This window comes from Rhinatrema bivittatum, chromosome 10 (assembly GCF_901001135.1).
Source record: "Rhinatrema bivittatum chromosome 10, aRhiBiv1.1, whole genome shotgun sequence".
Taxonomy (NCBI): Eukaryota; Metazoa; Chordata; class Amphibia; order Gymnophiona; family Rhinatrematidae; genus Rhinatrema; species Rhinatrema bivittatum.
This window is the reverse complement of record NC_042624.1, coordinates 25,488,488-25,509,161: the sequence shown is the minus strand read 5'-3', so window position 1 is coordinate 25,509,161 and position 20,674 is coordinate 25,488,488. Positions and strand designations below refer to the sequence as shown.

The 20,674-nt window shown below is 45.4% G+C and overlaps 1 protein-coding gene across 1 annotated transcript in view; it reads right to left on the bottom strand.

Moving 5' to 3' along the window:
* Positions 1 to 1,353: 1,353 nt before the first annotated feature.
* Positions 1,354 to 20,674, bottom strand: part of LOC115099784 (dimethylaniline monooxygenase [N-oxide-forming] 5-like) — a 42,764-nt gene continuing 23,443 nt past the window's right edge. Inside the window, exons 7-8 of the mRNA XM_029617630.1 lie at positions 19,505 to 19,577; positions 1,354 to 4,113 (exon numbers count right to left, since the gene is read on the bottom strand). Coding sequence (XP_029473490.1) covers positions 3,762 to 4,113; positions 19,505 to 19,577 — 425 coding nt within the window. The 3' untranslated portion in view covers positions 1,354 to 3,761. The remainder of the gene's footprint in view (positions 4,114 to 19,504; positions 19,578 to 20,674) is intronic.

Sequence of the window (20,674 nt, the reverse complement as noted above, 5' to 3'; positions counted from 1 at the left end):
GCACATAATTATCTCCCCAACCTAACCCTGCTCTGAGAATGCCTACAAGGGTATGTGGATAAAAGTGCATGCATACTTTTACCCATAGAGAGGATAGGCAATAATCAAACAGCCTATTTCCATGGGTAAAACAAGATTTTGTCCTGGAAAAGGCTTTCATGTTTGCATTCCCCAAGTTTAAATCTTAGGAATCAGGTCCATAGTAGAGTTCAAGGTGGTGTTTTCATTAAGAAAAGTGTCAATGGCTCCTTCATCTCAGTCCCACTGCAACCTATCAGATACAGTCTAGGACCATCTATCCGAAAACTGAAAAAACTGGCAACGGAGGAGCAATATATCTTCTCCATCAACAGCCATATGATGAGATAATAAGACAGATTCTCACTGCTTCTCATTCTTCCTTTCAACATCGAATATTCTGAGATGGCAGCTTACAGACCCTGTCTCCCATGTTCCCCCTTTGGGGGTACCTAGGTAACACATGAAAGTGATTAGAGCCTCTTATATTTTCACAACCTGATAGATCATTCATTTCTGGACTTTCCTAGTGTTGGCTGGGAAATATTTAGGGATAGGTTTTAAAAGGCCTACGTGCGCAAAATCAGGGAGATATGCAGGTCTCTTGGGCCGACACGTGGCGTGCACATTTTAAGAAGCATCCAAGGTACGCGCACAAAAGAAAAAGTCAAAAAAATGTGCAGGGAGTGGCCATGGTCTGGGCATGGGCGTTTCATGAATTTCAATGGAAACCAGCGCATAAGCCGGGGCCCCCTACCGCATAACTTTACTTCTGCTATAGATGGCGTTTAAAACAAAAAAAACTAGGCTAGTCCATGGGGTTTTAAAGATTGGGGCAGGTAGGGTAAAAGAGAGGTTAGTTAGCTAGGGGGGTTAGGAAGTTCTATCCTGTATCTGAGCAAAGTGGCAATGAACTGGTTTAACTGGTAATTGCGTCGGCTTGCGCGTATGTTTAAATACCCCCCCTACTTATGTGGTAGAAGCGGCCCATGCGTGCATCCATATAAAATGGCGAGCACATTTACACCCCTTACCAGCTGACTTTATAAGGTGCGCACGTTATAAAATGGCTGCGTCCATGGGCGCAAACCGGAATACGTGCACTCGTATGTACCCGCGCGGCTGTTTTAAAGTTACCGCCTTAGTGCAGTTGTCTGCCTCCCTGAAACTAGATAAAGGCGATGGAAACAGAGGAGCATTTAGGTTATGGCTGCCCTGGGCAAGATTCCTGATGAGATACTGGTAGAAGGCTGTGCCGTCTCCCAATCACGGTGCAAAATAAAACACGCTAACAATCTTCAGTGGATTCAGTTTAATATAACAGCTCTGGATGTATTTAAGGTGCAAGTCATCTTTAAGCTACATAAGGGCTGTTACATTCTAAGGAGATATATATACTTTTTTTTTTTTTTTTTTATTACATTCAGGTATTTCCCTATCCCCAGAGGGCTTACAATCTAACTTTGTACCTGAGGCAATGGAGGGTAAAGTGACTTGCCCAAGGTCACAAGGAGTGACAGCAGGACTCGAACCCTGGCTTCCAGGCGGCTGCTCTTCTAATCTCTAGGCTACTCCTCCACTCTGAGGTCACCCAGCAGAAACAAAGAGACAGAAATGTATGGGGAGGATGTGATTTTACAGTGAAAGGAAAACCAATACAGTATTTAATTATTATTATTAAACTCTTATCCTTACAAGTCTTTCCTGTTAATAAACTATTGGAGCAATGGTGCGTGATGGGGAGTGCGTTTCTGGAAGAGGTGGCCCATCATGCATAGGAAACCCCCCTCTCCATGACCCGAACTCACCGTACATAATTCCTGATTACAATGTTTCTGCCCCAGAAGGCTTACAATCTAAATATGTGCAAAGTTACACAGTGAGTGGGGAATAAGGGGATCCCCAGCTTTATAAGCTCTGGGTTCTAGGTCACCCATCGTAATATTATAATATATGAGTAATTACAATATGTGAAACGTTACATAAATCTCTGAAAGCATACACATTTTATTTCTGCTTCCCGCTCTTCACAAGCTGGTTAATGTTTTAGCTACAGGCCCCTCTAAGAAAGTAAACTCTCTATAAGAAAATAAGCAGATAATGAAGACTACTCACTCTGTCCTATAAAAGATATTCTGGTTTGAGATCACCTTTTCCAGGGCACGACAGGTCCATCCTCTTATTTTTCTTCATGTACCTTACCTTTTCAGAAGTGGTTTGCCAGGCCGTTTATCTATATGTAACTGAAGGTGCTAAAGCAGAGAAGAACTAAACATTGCTGTTTTGCAGGTCTGGGACCAAATTCTGCAACCATTTAACTGGATATATTTTGAATATATTTGGTGAAGTGGCAAGGTATCTGGCCACACATGGATAGATGCTCTGATCCCTGGACCTTGCCCCAGTCACATAGCTGGGCCAAGGTTAGGATGGCGAGATTTTGAAAAATGGCGAAGACCGGGCCGGATGTGAGGGTGCGCTCTGGCCCCATCAAGGGACCTTATGATCCTTCTCAAGGTTCAGGGGTAAAGGAGGCACTGAACTCCCAGTGCTTATATTTTACTTTTGGGGGGGGGGGGGGGGGGGAGACTGAACCTCAATCAGTGTAACCTTTGTCTTTTATTCTATCTTTGGGAGGGAGGGGTCTTTGTCTTTTATTCTACCTTTGGGTGGGACAGGATGGGGGTGCCAGCGCCGCGTAGGCATAGTTGGCTATTTCTTTTCTTTTGGGCAGTCAGGGCTGCCTTGAGTGGTGCCCCCAGGTTGAGCCAGGGGTCAGGGCTCAACATTTTCTTGATCTGCAGGTCTGTTTTCTTTTGGGCCGGTGCCTTGGGACCCACGTTAGGTTCCAGGTGCTCCCACCTCACATTTACTGCATTTCAAAGAGGTGTTGTTATTTTATCATAGCTGACCACGTTCTTGGTCAACTGCAATAAAATATTTGCATCAAATTGTCTTGTAATGACCTTCTTTGCATGCATTTGCATTATTCATGCAAATCACGTGCAAAGAACGTCATTATAATAGGGGAGGGTACCAGGGTGGGGAAATGATAACTATCATGTATAATCACAAGATAACGATATCATCACAACAGTGCTCTATCGCCGATATAGGCTGTTTTACGTATGTTAGAGCACTACCATGGTTTGATGTTAGTCAGATACAGCTGGATGTTGGCTAAGTTAGTTGGATACCTTTGCCTCATTAGGAATGCTCTCAGAATGCCTCTTTTTTTGTCTGGCTAAGTTTCAGCGAGACTATGAGCTATCCAGCTAAAACTTGTCCGGCTGGGTTGGGAGTGGGGTTATATTTAACATCCGATTTGTCTGATGATGTTTGGGACTTTTGAATATGGACTTCATAGATTATTCCTTTTTTAGTTGTTTAGATATTGTACAATAGCTCTGTGACCTCTCCCCTACCTGACACTCACCACCGCACTGAAATGATGAGATGGAGCCCTGTCTCTGCTGGGACCTCTCAGTCCCAGCAGAGACAGGGCTTCAGGAACAAAGTTTGATTCAAAAAAGTGTGCAAAATTGTATCAAGCCAATAAAAAAGTAAACAAGGATATTAAAAGAGGAGGAACTCGGTGGATGGGATATGAAGGCTCTTTCTATTGCTTGCAGAATGAGGAGCAGAGGAGAGAAGAGGAATCAAAAGTGAGGAGTTACTTAAAAATTTAATTCATCTGTTAAAAATCAACTCACTCTTGATTCTATGAGACGGAAACTGAATAACTAGAAATATAGGAAAACCGCAGCCAAGACAAATAGGAGAGCCACTGCTTTAAGAGTTAATGGGATTGAGAAGGAATGGGTCATCATTTTATTATCTGGTTGTCGAGTTTTTGTGGCTTTGATAATTCGGTCTCTTTGGGTCAGGAGAGCTTGCCTGGCTCCTTCCCACTTTCCAGGTCCTCTCAGGCGGTACTGATAAGGTGAACATGGACCAAAGAACACTTCCTTGGCTAGCTTTGGATCCGTAAGGAGAAGGGAGAGCAAGTTGGGCTTCACGTCTATCTGCATGGCAAGTTCATCCAAGTATTCCATGAAATCCACTTGTATAGTGTGGCGTGGGCTCTCCACATAACTGAGAAAGGAAGAGAAACACAATGATCAGCACATCCTTCACTGGGGATCTTTCTTAACGTGAATCTTAAGAAGAATAGCCTTGAATGACAAGAGTACCAGACACAGACAGTTTGCCAATTCATATTGGCCCTTTCCTATAACCAAAAAGAATAAAACTGAAAAATATACATCTTATGCATTCAGAGGTCCATATTCAGCACCACTTAGCTGGCTAAGTGCTAGTAGCTGAATAAGTGCCCAGATCAGCAGCCACTACTTAGCCAGATAATTACTTATCCAGCTAAATAGTTAGCTGGCTAAGTGGCAAGCAGGGAAAGGGTATAAGTGGGAGAAGCTGATTTAGCTAGTTAAGTTATACAGCTAACTCTAATATTTGGGGTTAGCTTATCCAGCTAAGTTTAGTCCTAAAGTTAACTAGATAGACTTATCTGGCTAACTTTAAGACAGTTAGAGATATTCAGCAGCACAGTCACACCTCTGAATATTCATACTAAGTTATCTGGTTAGCTCAGCTGCATAGTGGCTGAATATAGACCTTCAAACGTACAGTAATAACACAACATGAATTTTAAGTCTGAAAGTCAGTACAAAATGTAAGTCTTAGCCAATTCTAATTGTACTTGTTTGCAGTTTATGTATTTATTTCACTTATTTATGTTCATTTGATATTCTGCCTTTTCCAGGGGAAAGCAAAACGTGGATAACAAATGATATGCAATATACATTGACCACAAGACTGGAGCATAGTTAAGAACATAAGAACATGCCATACTGGGTCAGACCAAGGGTCCATCAAGCCCAGCATCCTGTTTCCAACAGTGGCCAATCCAAGTCACAAGTACCTGGCAAGTACCCAAAAAACTAAGTCTATTCCATGTTACCGTTGCTAGTAATAGCAGTGGCTGTTTTCTAAGTCAACTTAATTAATAGCAGGTAATTGACTTCTCCTCCAAGAACTTATCCAATCCTTTTTTAAACACAGCTATACTAACTGCACTAACCACATCTTCTGGCAACAAATTCCAGAGTTTAATTGTGCGTTGAGTAAAAAAGAACTTTCTCCGATTAGTTTTAAATGTGCCCCATGCTAACTTCATGGAGTGCCCCCTAGTCTATTATCCGAAGGAGTAAATAACTAATTCACATCTACTCGTTCTAGACCTCTCATGATTTTAAACACCTCTATCATATCCTCTCTCAGCCGTCTCTTCTCCAAGCTGAAAAGTCCTTACCTCTTTAGTCTTTCCTCATAGCGGAGCTGTTCCATTCCCCTTATCATTTTGGTAGCCCTTCTCTATACCTTCTCCATTGCAATTATATCTTTTTTGAGATGCGGCGACCAGAATTGTACACAGTATTCAAGGTGCGATCTCACCATGGAGCAATACAGAGGCATCATGACATTTTCATAAGAACATAAGAAATTGCCATGCTGGGTCAGACCAAGGGTCCATCAAGCCCAGCATCCTGTTTCCTACAGAGGCCAAACCAGGCCACAAGAACCTGGCAATTACCCAAACACTAAGAAGAACCATGCTACTGATGCAATTAATAGCAGTGGCTATTCCCTAAGTATAATTGATTAATAGCCATTAATGGATTTCTCCTCCAAGAACTTATCCAATCCTTTTTTGAACCCAGCTACACTAACTGCACTAACCACATCCTCTGGCAACAAATTCCAGAGTTTAATTGTGCATTGAGTAAAAAAGAACTTTCTCCGATTAGTCTTAAATGTGCTACTTGCTAACTTCATGGAATGCCCCCTAGTCCTTCTATTATTCGAAAGTGTAAATAACCGAGTTACATCTATTCATTCAAGACCTCTCATGATCTTAAAGACCTCTATCATATCCCCCCTCAGCCATCTCTTCTCCAAGCTGAACAGCCCTAACCTCTTCAGCCTTTCCTCATAGGGGAGCTGTTCCATCCCCTTTATCATTTTGGTTGCCCTTCTCTGTACCTTCTCCATCGCAACTATATCTTTTTTGAGATGCGGAGACCAGAATTGTACACAGTATTCAAGGTGCGGTCTCACCATGGAGCAATAGAGGCATTATGACATTTTCCGTTTTATTAACCATTCCCTTCCTAATAATTCTTAACATTGTTTGCTTTTTTGACTGCTGCAGCACACTGAACTGATGATTTCAATGTGTTATCCACTATGATGCCTAGATCTCTTTCATGGGTTGTAGCACCTAATATGGAACCTAACATTGTGTAATAACTATAGCATGGGCTATTTTTCCCTATATGATTCACCTTGCATTTATCCACATTAAATTTCATCTGCCATTTTGATGCCCAGTTTTCCAGTCTCACAAGGTCTTCCTGCAATTTATCACAATCTGATTGTGATTTAACTACTCTGAACAATTTTGTATCATCTGCAAATTTGATTATCTCACTCGTCGTATTTCTTTCCAGATCATTTAGAAATATATTGAAAAGTAAGGGTCCCAATACAGATCCCTGAGGCACTCCACTGCCCACTCCCTTCCACTGAGAAAATTGTCCATTTAATCCTACTCTCTGTTTCCTGTCTTTTAGCCAGTTTGCAATCTACGAAAGGACATCGCCACCTATCCCATGACTTTTTACTTTTCCTAGAAGCCTCTCATGAGGAACTTTGTCAAATGCCTTCTGAAAATCCAAGTATACTACATCTACCTATTCACCTTTATCCACATGTTTATTAACTCCTTCAAAAATGTGAAGCAGAATTGTGAGGCAAGACTTGCCTTGGGTAAAGCCATGCTGACTTTGTTCCATTAAACCATGTCTTTCTATATGTTCTGTGATTTTGATGTTTAGAAAACTTTCCACTATTTTTCCTAGCACTAAGTCAGGCTAACCGGTCTGTAGTTTCCTGGATCGCCCCTGGAGCCCTTTTTAAATATTGGGGGTTCATTAACTATCCTCCAATCTTCAGGTACAATGGATGATTTTAATGATAGGTTACAAATTTTTACTAATAGGTCTGAAATTTCATTTTTTATTTCCTTCAGAACTCTGGGGGTGTATATCATCTGCTCCAGGGGATTTACTACTCTTCAGTTTGTCAATCAGGTCTACCACATCTTCTAGGTTCACCGTGATTTGATTCAGTCCATCTGAATTATTGCCCATGAAAACCTTCTGCATTACGGGTACCTCCCCAAATCCTCTTCAGTAAACACCGAAGTAAAGAAATCATTTAATCTTTCTGCGATGGCCTTATCTTCTCTAAGTGCCCCTTTAACCCCTCGATCATCTAACGTTCCAACTGACTCCCTCACAGGCTTTCTGCTTCGGATATATTTTAAAAAGTTTTTACTGTGAGTTTTTGCCTCTACGGCCAACTTCTTTTCAAATTCTCTCTTAGCCTGTCTTATCAATATCTTACATTTAACTTGCCAACGCGCATTATCCTATTTTCTTCTGTTGGATCTTTCTTCCAATTTTTGAATGAAGATCTTTTGGCTAAAATGGCTTCTTTCACCTCCCCTTTTAACCATGCCGGTAATCGTTTTGCCTTCTTTCCACCTTTCTTAATGTGTGGAATACATCTGGACTGTGCTTCTAGAATGGTATTTTTTTAACAATGACCACGCCTCTTGCACATTTTTTACTTTTGTAGCTGCTCCTTTCAGTTTTTTTCTAACAATTTTTCTCATTTTATCAAAGTTTCCCTTTTGAAAGTTTAGCACGAGAGCCGTGGATTTTCATACTGTCCTTCTTCCAGTCATTAATTCAAATTTGATCATATTATGATCACTATTGCCAAGTGGCCCCACCACAGTTACCTCTCTCACCAAATCCTGTGCTCCACTGAAAATTAGATCTAAAATTGCTCCCTCTCTCATCAGTTCCTGAACCAATTGCCCCATAAAGCTATCATTTATTCCATCCAGGAACGTTATCTCTTTAGCGTGTCCTGATGATACATTTACCCAGTCAATATTGGGGTAATTGAAGTCTCCAAAGCCACAAGAAGCAGTAAACCTGCACTTAAGCAAGTAATCAGCAACACGATAGTGCAAGGAAACATCAAAGTTCCACAAACAGTTCATCAAAAGGTGTATATTTATTCACATAGATTCATCCGGCAACTCCACTTTCACATAGCAAGCATCTTATAGAAGTCCCCTGTGTCGGGGGACTTCTATAAGATGCTTGCTATATGAAAGTGGAGTTGCCGGATGAATCTATGTGAATAAATATACACCTTTTGATGAACTGTTTGTGGAACTTTGATGTTTCCTTGCACTATCGTGTTGCTGGTAATTGAAGTCTCCCAATATTACTGTACTACCAATTTGGTTAGCTTCCCTAATTTCTCTTAGCATTTCACTGTCCATCTCACCATCTTGACCAGGTGGACGGTAGTATACCCCTATCACTATAGTCTTCCCCGACACACAAGGGATTTCAACCCATAAAGATTCAATTTTGCATTTAGTCTCATGCAGGATATTTATCCTGTTGGACGCTATGCCATCCCGGACATAAAGCGCCATACCGCCTCCAGGTGCTCCTCTTTGTCATTGGGATATAATTTGTACCCTGGTATAGCACTATCCCACCGGTTATCCTCCTTCCACCATGTCTCTGAGATGCCAATTAAGTCTATGTCATCATTCACTGCTATACGTTCTAATTCTCCCATCTTACTTCTTAGACTTCTGTTAATCAGACTTCTTAGACTTCTAGTTAATCATATAAAGTATATTGAGTCTGAGCATGGTGCTAGATGGAGCTCAAGATATATTACAAATATTATGCTAGTCCAAGGGAGTCCTAAGCCTAGTTGTATCCTCGAGCAAAAATGTGTCCTTGACCCTGAAACATCACCAGTCAGTCCCACTCCCTGATCCAACCCTGTCCTGTATCTGAATATCTTACTTATGCCAGTTATTAATTCTTCTCAATATAGGGTGCTTGGTACTGAAGGTCTCTCCCATCTGCAATGTCTGCAGATGTCCACATATTCATATCAAGTAAGAGGTTATCAGGTTTTCTTCGAGCGTAAGACTGAGTTCTCTTGTGCAATGACTTCTGTTAAAAATTTAGAAGTGATGAAGTATGTAGATGAAGAATGTAAGTTTCTGGTTGTGGAATTCAAGCCAGTATGGGGTAAGCACAGGGGAAAAGCTAACCATCAAGTTCAGTCTGTGGAATGGCACTAGCTAGCGGAAAAAGGCAGAGCAGACGTGCTTTACTGTCCTAATCTGCCATCATAGTCTGTTTCATGTGGGTCCCATGAAAGGCAGAGGAGATCCTTGTGAAGCTGAGAATTGTGTGTTCCACAATTTAATTCTTTCCAGGAGACCACAAATATGCCACAACTTAGGGATTTGAGGATCTGGGAGGTAGGGGGTGTGGGGGGGGGGGGGGGGGGGGGGGGGGGGGGAATGAGGCTGCTGCAGCTCTGTCATGACTTCTTGAGGGAGACATCATGACTGGGCTGTAATTTGGAGGGTTGGGGATTGGGAGAGGGGACCCAGATGGGAGGGTTCGAAAACTATTGAAGGCCATAGATTGGGGGAATTGAAGGGTCCAGGAGCCACTTTGATGGGCTGTGATATCGGGTTCAGATTTATGGGTGGGGGTTCAGGTTTTTGATGCTCCCATGTGGGCCCCAGGTTTGGTGAGGACATTGGGCAGTAATTGTGATTAGGAAAGACACCTTACATTGCTATTCCAGCGAGCAGATAAGGTACCATTTGTATCCAATTTCATGTTTTTCTTTTATCAGTCTGTATTGATGGTAGACCGACAAGGTATTTTCTCAGTCTAAGAGCCATCATAGTATCTGGTATTATAGATGAATGTCTTTTCTAAAAACACACTGAAACTCGGAGATGTCAGTTTTTCATATCCAAATGTTCTCTTGTGAAAGGGTGTCCTAAAAGCGTCCCATACAGTGCCAGTAACTTTAAACCTGCACGCAGTCCCCCGGCACATGGACGCGCTGATTTTATGACATGTGCGCACGTTACAAAATCTGCTGGTCGCGCACATGATTTTACATCGGTGCGTGCAAGTGCGGCCTTGTGCGTGTGAGTGGGGAGGAATTTAGTAGATGCACATGGTGAAGTTCTAGGCCTTTAACATAGCTCTCTCCCAGTCCGTTCCAATAAAGGAGTGGACTGGGAGGGAAATTCCTGCCTCCCTTTCCCCCTTCTTACCCCGACCCCTAAAATCCCGCTAGCTACCCTACGTTTTTTTTGTTTTATTACTTAGCTGCTCTCTGGAGCAGTAGCAGGTTGTGCGGGCTGGTCGGCTGCTGCCGCGCATTTCAGTGGACAGCGCCTCAAGCCCGCCCACGCCCTGCCCACACCCTGCCCCTGGGTCCACCCCTTTTCACAAACCTGTTCTTCTGTGTGTACCGAGAGACATGCACTTGGCTGTGGGCATTTGAAAATCCCTCGGCACGTGCGCGGCCCAGCCACACAAGTATCTCCCGGTTTTCACTCGCGCAGGGCTATTAAAATTAGCCCTTAATTGCATTAGACTTCAAAAGAACTCTTTTATGAGGTTGCAAGGAGTGTGTTATAGTTTTCAGACACTTCCTGGTGGGGGAGTTTTGTGAGGACAATTGTTTTTCTGAAACCGAGAAGCCCATTTTAGCTCTCTGCTCTCTCTTTCAGTCAGCTCGATCCAGTATCGTCCGCTCGAGGATTGCCCGTCTGTAACGTGCTCGTAGCGCACAATTCGGGCGCGCAAGGCAGTTCGGCGATACAGTCTCCAGTTTCACACGTCCGTATCGCTTCTGAAAACAGACGCATAACCCTTTCCGCACCCGGCATGTAAATGAACGAAAAAGCTGTATAATGAAGGAATTATCTATCCCCTGCGATACTGTAACGGGCGCTGATATTATCTCCTCCCTAACCCGCTGTTCTGCCGCGGCCTTAACCTGCTAGTTTACCGCCTCCCCCTAGTAGGAGTTAGTGTAGTGTAGTGTAGGGTAAAAACATTGCTTACCCGCCCTGGTCCCGTCCGGTCTCCTGCAGCCCCGTCCGGACCGGACGGGGCTGCAGGAGACCGGACGGGACCAGGGCAAAAAAAAAACAAACGAAAAAGTAGCAAGGCTCGGGCCTGCTAAAAAAAGTTTTAAAAAGTGTAAAAAACAAAAATACCTGTGTGTTATATAAAAAAATAAAACATTTTAAATACCTGTCGGAGGGCCGTGGGTCCAGGCGGCCGGTGGGCGGCGGGCAGCCATCAGCGGCATCCGGTAGTACCTTCTCCCTTCCTCCCTCCCTCCCTGGATGAGCGCCAAATCGCACGGGCGGGTCGGAAGCGGGGGGGGGGGGGTGGGGGGGAGGAAGCAGGATCAGGGAGCGGCGGGTAGGCAGCAGCGGGTCCGGGGGGCAGCGGCAGCGGGAGGGGGGGGGGGCGGCAGCAGGATCCGGGAGCGGCGGGTAGGGCAGCAGCGGGGTCCGGGGGTGGCAGCGAGATCCAGGTGCCAGCAGCGGCAGCATGTTCGATCGCGCAGGCAGTAGGTGGCAAAGTAAGATGGCCGCCTGCACGGGAAAATCGTGCAATTGGCCGCTGAAGACGTGACGTCACGACGTTTGGCGTCACGGGGTGTGACGTCACGTCTTCAGCGGCCCAATTGCACGATTTTCCGTGCAGGCGGCCATCTGTACTTTGCCACCTACCTGCCTGCGCGATCGATCATGCTGCCGCTGCTGGCTCCCCGGATCTCGCTGCCACCCCCGGACCCCGCTGCTGCCTACCCCTACCCAATTGCACGACTGTATCGCTGGAGACTGTATCGCTGAACGCTGAACAGGCGCGCATTCATTCATTCACTGCCGGTGGGGGCTGCCGGTGGGGGTTGCCTCTCCGGCAGCCCCCACCGGCAGTGAATGAATGAATGCGCGCCTGTGCGGACCGGCCTAGATTTAACACGCGACCACCCGCCGCCCGCCGGCCGTCTCGAACTAACGCGTGTCCCCCCGCCGCCGCTGCCGCCGCGCCCACCCACCCGCGGCCTAGATTTAACACGCGACCACCGGCCCCCCGGATCCCGCCGGCCGCCTGGACCCACGCGGCCCTCCGACAGGTATTTACAAATTTTGATTTTTACACTTCCTGGTACCTGTCATTTCAAATGTCATTTGAAATGACAGGTACCAGCGCATCAGGTTACTGTATAGGCGCTGTATTAAGCGCCTATACAGTAAAATGGGTTACGCGGCCATAACCCTTCCCTACCGCTTTAAAGCCGCGGCATGCATTTGCATGCGATTAGAGGAGAGTATCGGGGAGTTAGTGAAGAGAACTGTGCGTGCGGGGAGGAAGGGTGCGCCTGACACTACCGCACTGTTTTTACCGCGGCCTTACTGGATCGAGCCGAGTGTTTGCTAGCCATCCTACATAGAAACATATAGAAACATAGAAATGACGGCAGAAGACGACCAAACGGCCCATCCAGTAGGGGTGTGCATTCGGATTGACCGCATTAGTAAAACGCAACTCATATTTTTTTTTTACTTAAAAATTGATTCGACATAAACGATCGGATTTCCCCACATATCGAACATAGATATGTTCGATATGTGGGAATCGCGATTGTTGAGCCAAATAAAATTTAAACCCCCTCACCCTCCTTAATCCCCCCCCCCAGACTTACCACAACTCCCTGGTGATGGAGCGAGGAGTGAGGACGCCATTTCTGCCAATCCTTGGCGAGAAGCATGTGACGTCGGCGGCACGTCGAGTGACGCTGGCGTCACGTGATTCCGGCTCGTTCGCGCCGGACGGCTCGTTCGGCCCAAAAGAACTTTTGGCCAGCTTGGGGGGGCCTCCTGACCCCCCCAAGCTGGCCAAAAGTTCTTTTTGGGCCGAACGAGCCGTCCGGCCGCGAACGAGCCGGGAATCACGTGACGCCAGCGTCACTCGACGTGCCGCCGACGTCACATGCTTCTCGCCAAGGATTGCAGAAATGGCGTCCTCACTCCTCGCTCCATCACCAGGGAGTTGTGGTAAGTCGGGGGGGGGATTAAGGAGGGTGAGGGGGTTTAAATTTTTTTTTTGCACATATGTACATATACCCAACTCATTGGATTTTTTTTTTATGTCCATATTGGCCGCAAGTGGGACCCCCTTTCGGACATAAAAAATATGAACATAAAATTTTGCTCTGCACATCCCTACCATCCAGTCTGCCAGAAAACTTTTGCACTCTTTTTTTTCTCATACTTATCTGTTACTCTTGGCTCTTAGTAACCTTTTGGTTCTGTTTCCCTTCCACCCCTGCCATTAATGTAGAGAGAGCAGTGTTGGAACTGCATCTAAGTGAATATCTAGCTTAATTAGTCAGGGATAGTAATTGCCGCAATAAGCAAGCTACACCCATGCTTATTTGTTTACCCAGACTATGTAATTTATTTATTTTTAATTTTTATATACCGATGTTCCTGTATAAGATACATATCACACCGGTTTACAAGGAACTAAAAACTGTCGCCTCAGGGGCGGGATACATTGAAACACATAACAATGTGCACACATTATGAAACACATAATTCAGTCCTTGTTTTGTTGTCTATATATAGATCCTAGAAATGTGAATCGTGGTTGTGCCCGATCATCTTAACGATCGGGTTCGGCTAGAGGGGGGAAAAAATCTGATCATGGCTGATGTGAATCGGAATTGGTTCCGATTCACATCGTTATTTTTTTTTTTAGTGAGGCCCTACCCTTTAAAATTAACCCCTTACATTCCCCCACCCTCCCGAAGCCCCCAAAACTTTTACGATTACCTGGTGGTCCAGTGGGAGCGGCGGGGACCGATCTCCCCACTCTCGGGCCATCGGCGCTATTTTGGCTGCCACTCAAAGATGGCACCGATGGCCCTTTGCCCTTACCGTATGACAGGGTATCCGTGCCATTGGCCGGCTCCTGTCACATGGTAGGAGCACTGGATGGCGCCGGCCAGCCAGTGCTCCTACCATGTGACAGGGGCCGGCCAATGGCATGGATACCCTGTCATATGGTAAGGTCAAAGGACCATCGGCGCCATCTTTATGAGTGGCAGCCGAGGGCCCGAGAACGGGAGATCACTCCCGGGACTACCACTAGACCAGCAGGTAATTTTAAAATGTTTTGGGGGGCTCGGGAGGGTGGGGGAAGCTAAGGGGTCATTTTTAAAGGGTCGGGTGGGTTGTTTTTTTTTTTATCGGGCCATCGGCGCATTTTTGAGTGGCAGCCAAAATGGCGCCGATGGACCGAGAGCGGGAGATCAGTCCCCGCGCCCCACTGGACCACAGGTACGGGATTTCATTTTATAGGGTCGGGGTGGGTTTAGGGGGTTTTTTTTTTGTTGTGCAGGATTTCCCCACGCTCCCCCTCCCCCGATTTTTCACGATATAATCGGGGGAATTTCTATTGTATCGCGACTCTTGACGATTTAAAATATATCTGACGATTGTTTTTAAATCGTCAAAAAACGATTCACATCCCTAATAGATGCACTTTTCTCCCATTCCCCCTGCCATTGAAGCAGAGAGCTATGCTGGATATGCGTGAAGTATCAGTCTTTCTCCCTTGCTGTTGAAGCAGAGAGCTATGCTGGATAGAGATGTGAATCGGAAACCAGAATCTGTTCCGGATTCGTGACCATCGGGAAATTATTTTCCCGTGGTCCAAACAATTTTTTTTGTTTCTTTTTTTTTAATCGACTGTGCCAAGCCGATAACTCAAAAACACAGCCCGACCCTTTAAAATTAGTTCTTTAGTATCCCCCACCCTCTGGCCCCTCCAACCCCCCCCCCCCCCCCAAATTTTTAAGTACCTGGTGGTCCAGTGGGGGGTCCCGGGCGCGTTCTCCCGCTCTTGGGCCATCAGCTGCCAGTAAACAAAATGGCGCCAATGGCCCTTTGCCCTTAGCATGTGACAGGGTATCCATGCCATTGGTCGGCCGCTGTCACATGGTAGGAGCCACTGGATGCCATTTTTAAAGATGGCGCTGGCTGTCCATTGCTCCTACCATGTGACAGGGGCCGGTCAATGGCATAGATACCCTTTCACATGCAAAGGGTCATCGACGCCATTTTGTTTACTGGCAGCTGATGGCCCAAGAGCGGGAGAATGCTCCCAGGTCTCCCACTGGACCACCAGGTACTGAAAACTTTTGGGGGGTCCAGAGAGAGGGGGGGATACTAAAGAACTAATTTTAAAGGGTCGAGCTGTGTTTTGTTTTACTTTTAAATGCCCTTTTTTCCCGCCCCCCCCGCCCACCATAACGATAAGAGAACCCACGTAATTAATCGTGGGGTTTCCTATCGCTATCGGGGACCCCCCGACAACTGACGAGATTGAAAATATCGTCCAATATTTTCAATCATCAGATAAACGATTCACATCCCTAATGCTGGATATGCATTAAAAGTGAGTATCAGGCTTATTTGGTTTGGGGTAGTAACTGTCGTAACAAGCAAGCTACTCCCCGCTTTTTTGTGAATGGAAATCCTTTTTTTCCACATTACCTCTTGCCGTTGAAGCTTAGAGCAATGTTGGAGTCGCATTAACCGTGTGCATGTTTATTGAATAAGGGTATTATCTCCAGGTAGTAGCCGTCATTCCCACAAGCCACCCACTCTTCATACACATCCTCTAGACTTTATGGATCCACAGTGTTTATCCCATGCCCTTTTGAAGTTCTTCACAGTTCTGGTCTTCACCACTTCCTCCGGAAGAGCATTCCAGCCATCCACCACCCTCTCCGTGAAGAAATACTTCCTGATATTGGTTCTGAATCTTCCTCCCTGGAGTTTTAAATCGTGACCCCTGGTTCTGCTGATTTTTTTCCGATGGAAAAGGTTTGTTGTTATCTTTGGATCATTAAAACCTTTCAAGTATCTGAAAGTCTGTATCATATCACCTCTGCTCCTCCTTTCCTCCAGGGTATACATATTTAGATTCTTCAATCTCTCCTCATAAGTCATTCGATGAAGACCATCCACCTTTTTGGTCACCCTTCTCTGGACCACCTCCATCCTTTCTCTGTCTCTTTGGCGATACAGTCTCCAGAACTGAACACAGTACTCCATGTGAGGCCTCACCAAGGACCTGTACAAAGGGATAATCACTTCCCTTTTCTTACTCTATATTCCTCTCTCTATGCAGCTCAGCATTCTTCTGGCTTTAGCTATCACCTTGTCACATTGCTTCGCCAACTTCAGATCATTAGACACTATCACCCCTAGGTCTCTCTCCTGCTCCGTGCACATCAGCCCTTCACCCCATATGCATGACTCTGCACTTCTTGGCATTGAATCTCAGCTGCCATATCTTCGACCACTCTTCCATCCTGCTCTAGGAAGGTAGCTAAGACTCAAGGGTTCGGTTCCCAGGCCTCCAAGCGTTCTTTGGGTCCGAACTGGATTTAGAAAGTGAGAGAACCAGAAATTGATCTTGTGTTAGAGGGGAGTTAGCCCGTCTGCAGTGGAAGATTACATCCGTTGGCTGGAAGAGTAGATTTGCTGCTGCAACTGAAGGGGGGACTGCCAGGACTGTGAACCTGCTACCAAGTTACTGCTTAAAAGAGTTTACGCCTGCACCTTGTCAGGAGAATTTTCCAGTTTTGAACTGCAATGGAGGAGATCTGCAGCATATTGATCAGGTACCAAGTGAGGGAAAGTCCCAGAGGGGGAGTATCTCTAAAGCGTATACCGTGAGGATCCTCTAAGGCAGCAGAGTTTTGTGACTGCAGATTTTTCTGGTTCTGTATGGATTGCACTAAGCCCAAGTGAACCATCTGCCAAGTTATTCATTTGCACCAAATACTCCAGTAAATATTTTTTCTTTTGGAACAAGCTGAGCCTTGTGTGAACATCTGTGCGTATTTTGTACTGGAAAGTGCCATAAAGGCAACCACAAGTCCAAGCAGCGTGATAGGACTTATCTGTGTCCCTGCCAGGAAAGGACATGGCAGCATGGGGGCATTTACTTGCGTCACTGATTCCAAAGGCGCTTTTGTGTCCTTTTAGTTAGCAGGACAGGGGTTATATTTGTATTTCACGTCCGCATTTAGGGGGCAGTTTTCAAAGTTGGCTTTTTTGGGACAAAGTCTGCGGTTACTTTTTTTTGTTTGTTTTTTTACCTGCGGGCTTTGCCTGGGTTTTCAGCTTCTTCTTTCACTTTGAAATGTGTTTATTTATTTGGGAATTGGGTAAACAAGGCACATTTCAGTGGCTGATCAAAGTCATCATGTCAGTTCAAATCTCTGTATGGATTTGGATTTTGGATTGGACGACTTGCCTTTTCCAAATCTGAGCTGAGGGCAAGGTATTTCCCTGCCTGGGAGAGTTTATAGTCTCGGTTTGCAGCTGAGGCAGTGGAGCACAAAGTGAGAGGCCCAAGCTCACAAGAAGCATCCGTGGGAGAAGCAGGATTTTGGCTTCCCTGGTTCATAGGCCGCAGCTTTATCCACTCCATGGACATTTCACCTACTTTTTCTGGAGATACTTTCCCCTCCCCCAACAAACACATAACCACTGGAATTATCTGCCTCCATGAGGCCAAAAGTGCCTGGATTCCCAAATCTATGCACGTTATGCTCTATAGAAAGTTTGCACACAACGAAACAGGTGCAAGACTCAGAGGGTAATTTGTACCAGGGATGCGACTGTCAAAGGAAAAGCACGCGCATAAAATGAGGTACAACGTCTGTGGGTGCAAAGTACCTGTTAGTCCTGGAGGAATTCTGCACTACTGTGGAGCGCAGAATCCCCCCCACCCACCCTGTGCAGAATTGCCAAATTCTGTGCAGAAAATAGCAGAGGGGACCCCAGCATGCCACAAACGGAGCGTGCGAAGACGAAGACCTGCATGTGCCGCGGGCTGTGCTTCGTTCGTGGCGAAGATGAAGGCCCCGGTGAGAGAGAGAGAGGAGGGGGTGTGAGGGAGGGGAGAGGAGGGTGAGAGAGAGCAGGAGGGTGTGAGAGAGCATGGGTGGTAAGAGAGCCGGGAGGAGATGCTTGAGTGTGGGTTTCAGAGAGAGGGAACCTATATGAGGAGATTGTGAAGGAGTGTGTATGTGTGTGAGAGATTGGGAGCTTGTGTGTATGAAAAGGGGATTGTGTGTATGTGAGGGTGCTAGCCTGTGTGAGGGATTGTGTATATGTGAGACAGAGCCTGTGTGAAGGGGTGTGTGAGAGAGACATAGGTAGCCTGTGTGAGGATGTATGTGTGAGAGAGAAAGGGCGCTTGTGTGGGTGTGTATGCAAGAGAGAGGGCCTGTGTGAGGGGGTGTATGTGAGAGTGAGGGAGCCTGTATGAGGGGGTGTGTATGTGTACTAGAGAGAGGGAGCGTGTGTGTGAGAGAGGGAGGGGCAGCGGGAGCCTGTGTGAGGGGAGGTACTGAGAGTGGGGTCAAACTGGGACTGATGATAGAGTGGAAGGGGTTGAGCCTAGAAGTGGAGTGGAGAGGTACTGGCAGGTGGAGGAGTTGGGGCCTGAGAGGGCAAAGTGGCCAGGGGAGTAGGGAGAGTGAGTGGAAGAGACAGTCTTACAGCGAATTTCTAGGGAAATTCTGCATCTTTAAGTAATAACTTTTTTCTGTATTAATTTAAAATGTAATTACTTAAAAAGACTAAACACAGAAGCAACTCCTTCCCAAATTTAACCCACAATCATATAATAGAGAGGGAAAACCAATCACTATTTTCACAGTCTTCAAAAATCTTTAAATGAGGACTTTCTTTTAATCGTTTATCGTTTCCTCCTACGAGAGGCTGGTACTGCTTGGGGCCCATTGCAGGCGAGAGACAGTGGATTAAAGACAGGGCACTTGAGTCTGATATCGTTGTCCTCATTTAAAGATTTTTGAAGATTGTGAAAATAGTGATTGGTTTTCCCTCTCTATTATATGATTGTGGATTACTTAAAGACTGTCATGTAAATTGTGTTGTTTTGACTAATATGAATTTTGCAGAATTTTAAGTTTTTGTGCGCAGAATTCACCCAGGAGTAACCTGTGGATTTTGCACGTAGGCGTACAGTTTGAAAATTGTCCCCTTAAAATAGGAAATTACTAGGGAGTCCATCTCAGTCTCAGTAGAGAGGTCAAGGACTGGACGAACAGTGGATGCTGATGTCTCTACAGCATGGCTGAGGCACACTGGAAGGCAATAACTTGCACTGCTGCTCTCTGTCCTCTAAATCTGGCCTCTTGCAAAGAAAAAAAAAGCAGCAGTAAAAAAGGGAAACCTTGAGGCTTTATTCAGTTCCTACAGTCACAGCTGGTTACAATGCATGGCTTGTGCAATTTTTTTGATATAATTTTCAAAATAAATGTTGACACATGGCAGTAAAGCACTTGAGCCTCACCAGGCTTGACTAACAGTACTAACTTAAATATGTTATGCAATATCAATAAAAGTCTATACCGTTTCTCCAGTTCATCTCTCTTCATGGCAATATCAGCCTTCATGTCATTTACTGAAGGCAACTTCATCAGCCCTAGAAAACAACATTGAAGATATGAGCTTAAAGGGAGGCTGAATTTCACTAAGCAAAACAGAACATTTATTCATTTGAACACAGAAGACAAGGGCCAACAATGTCCACTTCCTTACCAGGGTTATCTGTCTTTCCCACTGAAAGACGTGTTGGAGTTGGCAGAGTAGTAATTAGCCAGATCGTTTGCTAGGGCACTCCCCCATAGGCGTAGCCTCAATGGTCTTTAGTGTAGTGGTCTAAGAGAGGGTTCCAGGACCCTTACTTTGGAGATTATAAAAGGACATCCGTATCCAGTCTCCTTGCCTTCAGTGGCTTACAGGTTGTGACTTGCAATCAGTTAGACTAGGAGGATACACCTGGCTTGTTTATTGTAACGTTTGGGTCTTATATTTACCATCTCGGAGTTGGAGTGTCTCCATCCTGAGAGAGTACATTTCCTAGATTTGTCTCCAGGGGAAGAGACCTCTGGCCTAAATTATTTATGTATTTATTTTATTTAAGAGTTTTTATATGCCGTCATTAAGTTAGTCACCATCATAACGTGGTGACTAACTTAATGACGCAGGTAGCAGTGGAGAAGGAGTTTGCAGCCTGTATCTTTCTGAAAACAGAAGGAGATTTCAACACCCAATCTAGCTGCTGACCCCGTTTGTTCCTCCCTCCCAGGTACTACTATATTTAGGGACGAAGAAGTGAGAAGCAGCACCACTCAGAGAGAAGCAAGTTAAAGAGGTGGTGCAATGGGATAACAGGTACCAAGGGGATCCAAGGAAGTTCAAGGTTAGACTCCTGAGGAAACCTGGAAGCAATCCTAATGTCAAGAGAGACCCCTCTCCTCCTGTCATGCTTTGTTTTTTGGTTATGTAGCTATGTTCCATGGGTGCAACCAGAAGAAAAGAAAATATATTACTCATTAGCTTATCACTGTTCAGCAGCTTTGGCACCAGTAAATTAAGTGTATTTTGGAACAACACTTGCAGCGTAGTTGGTGGCTATTTGTAAAATATAAACAGGTTACAATAGGTCCCTGAAACATAGCTTCACCCTATTTGGAGGAACCCAAGAGATGCCCATGGAGGGTCTCAAGTCCCAACAGC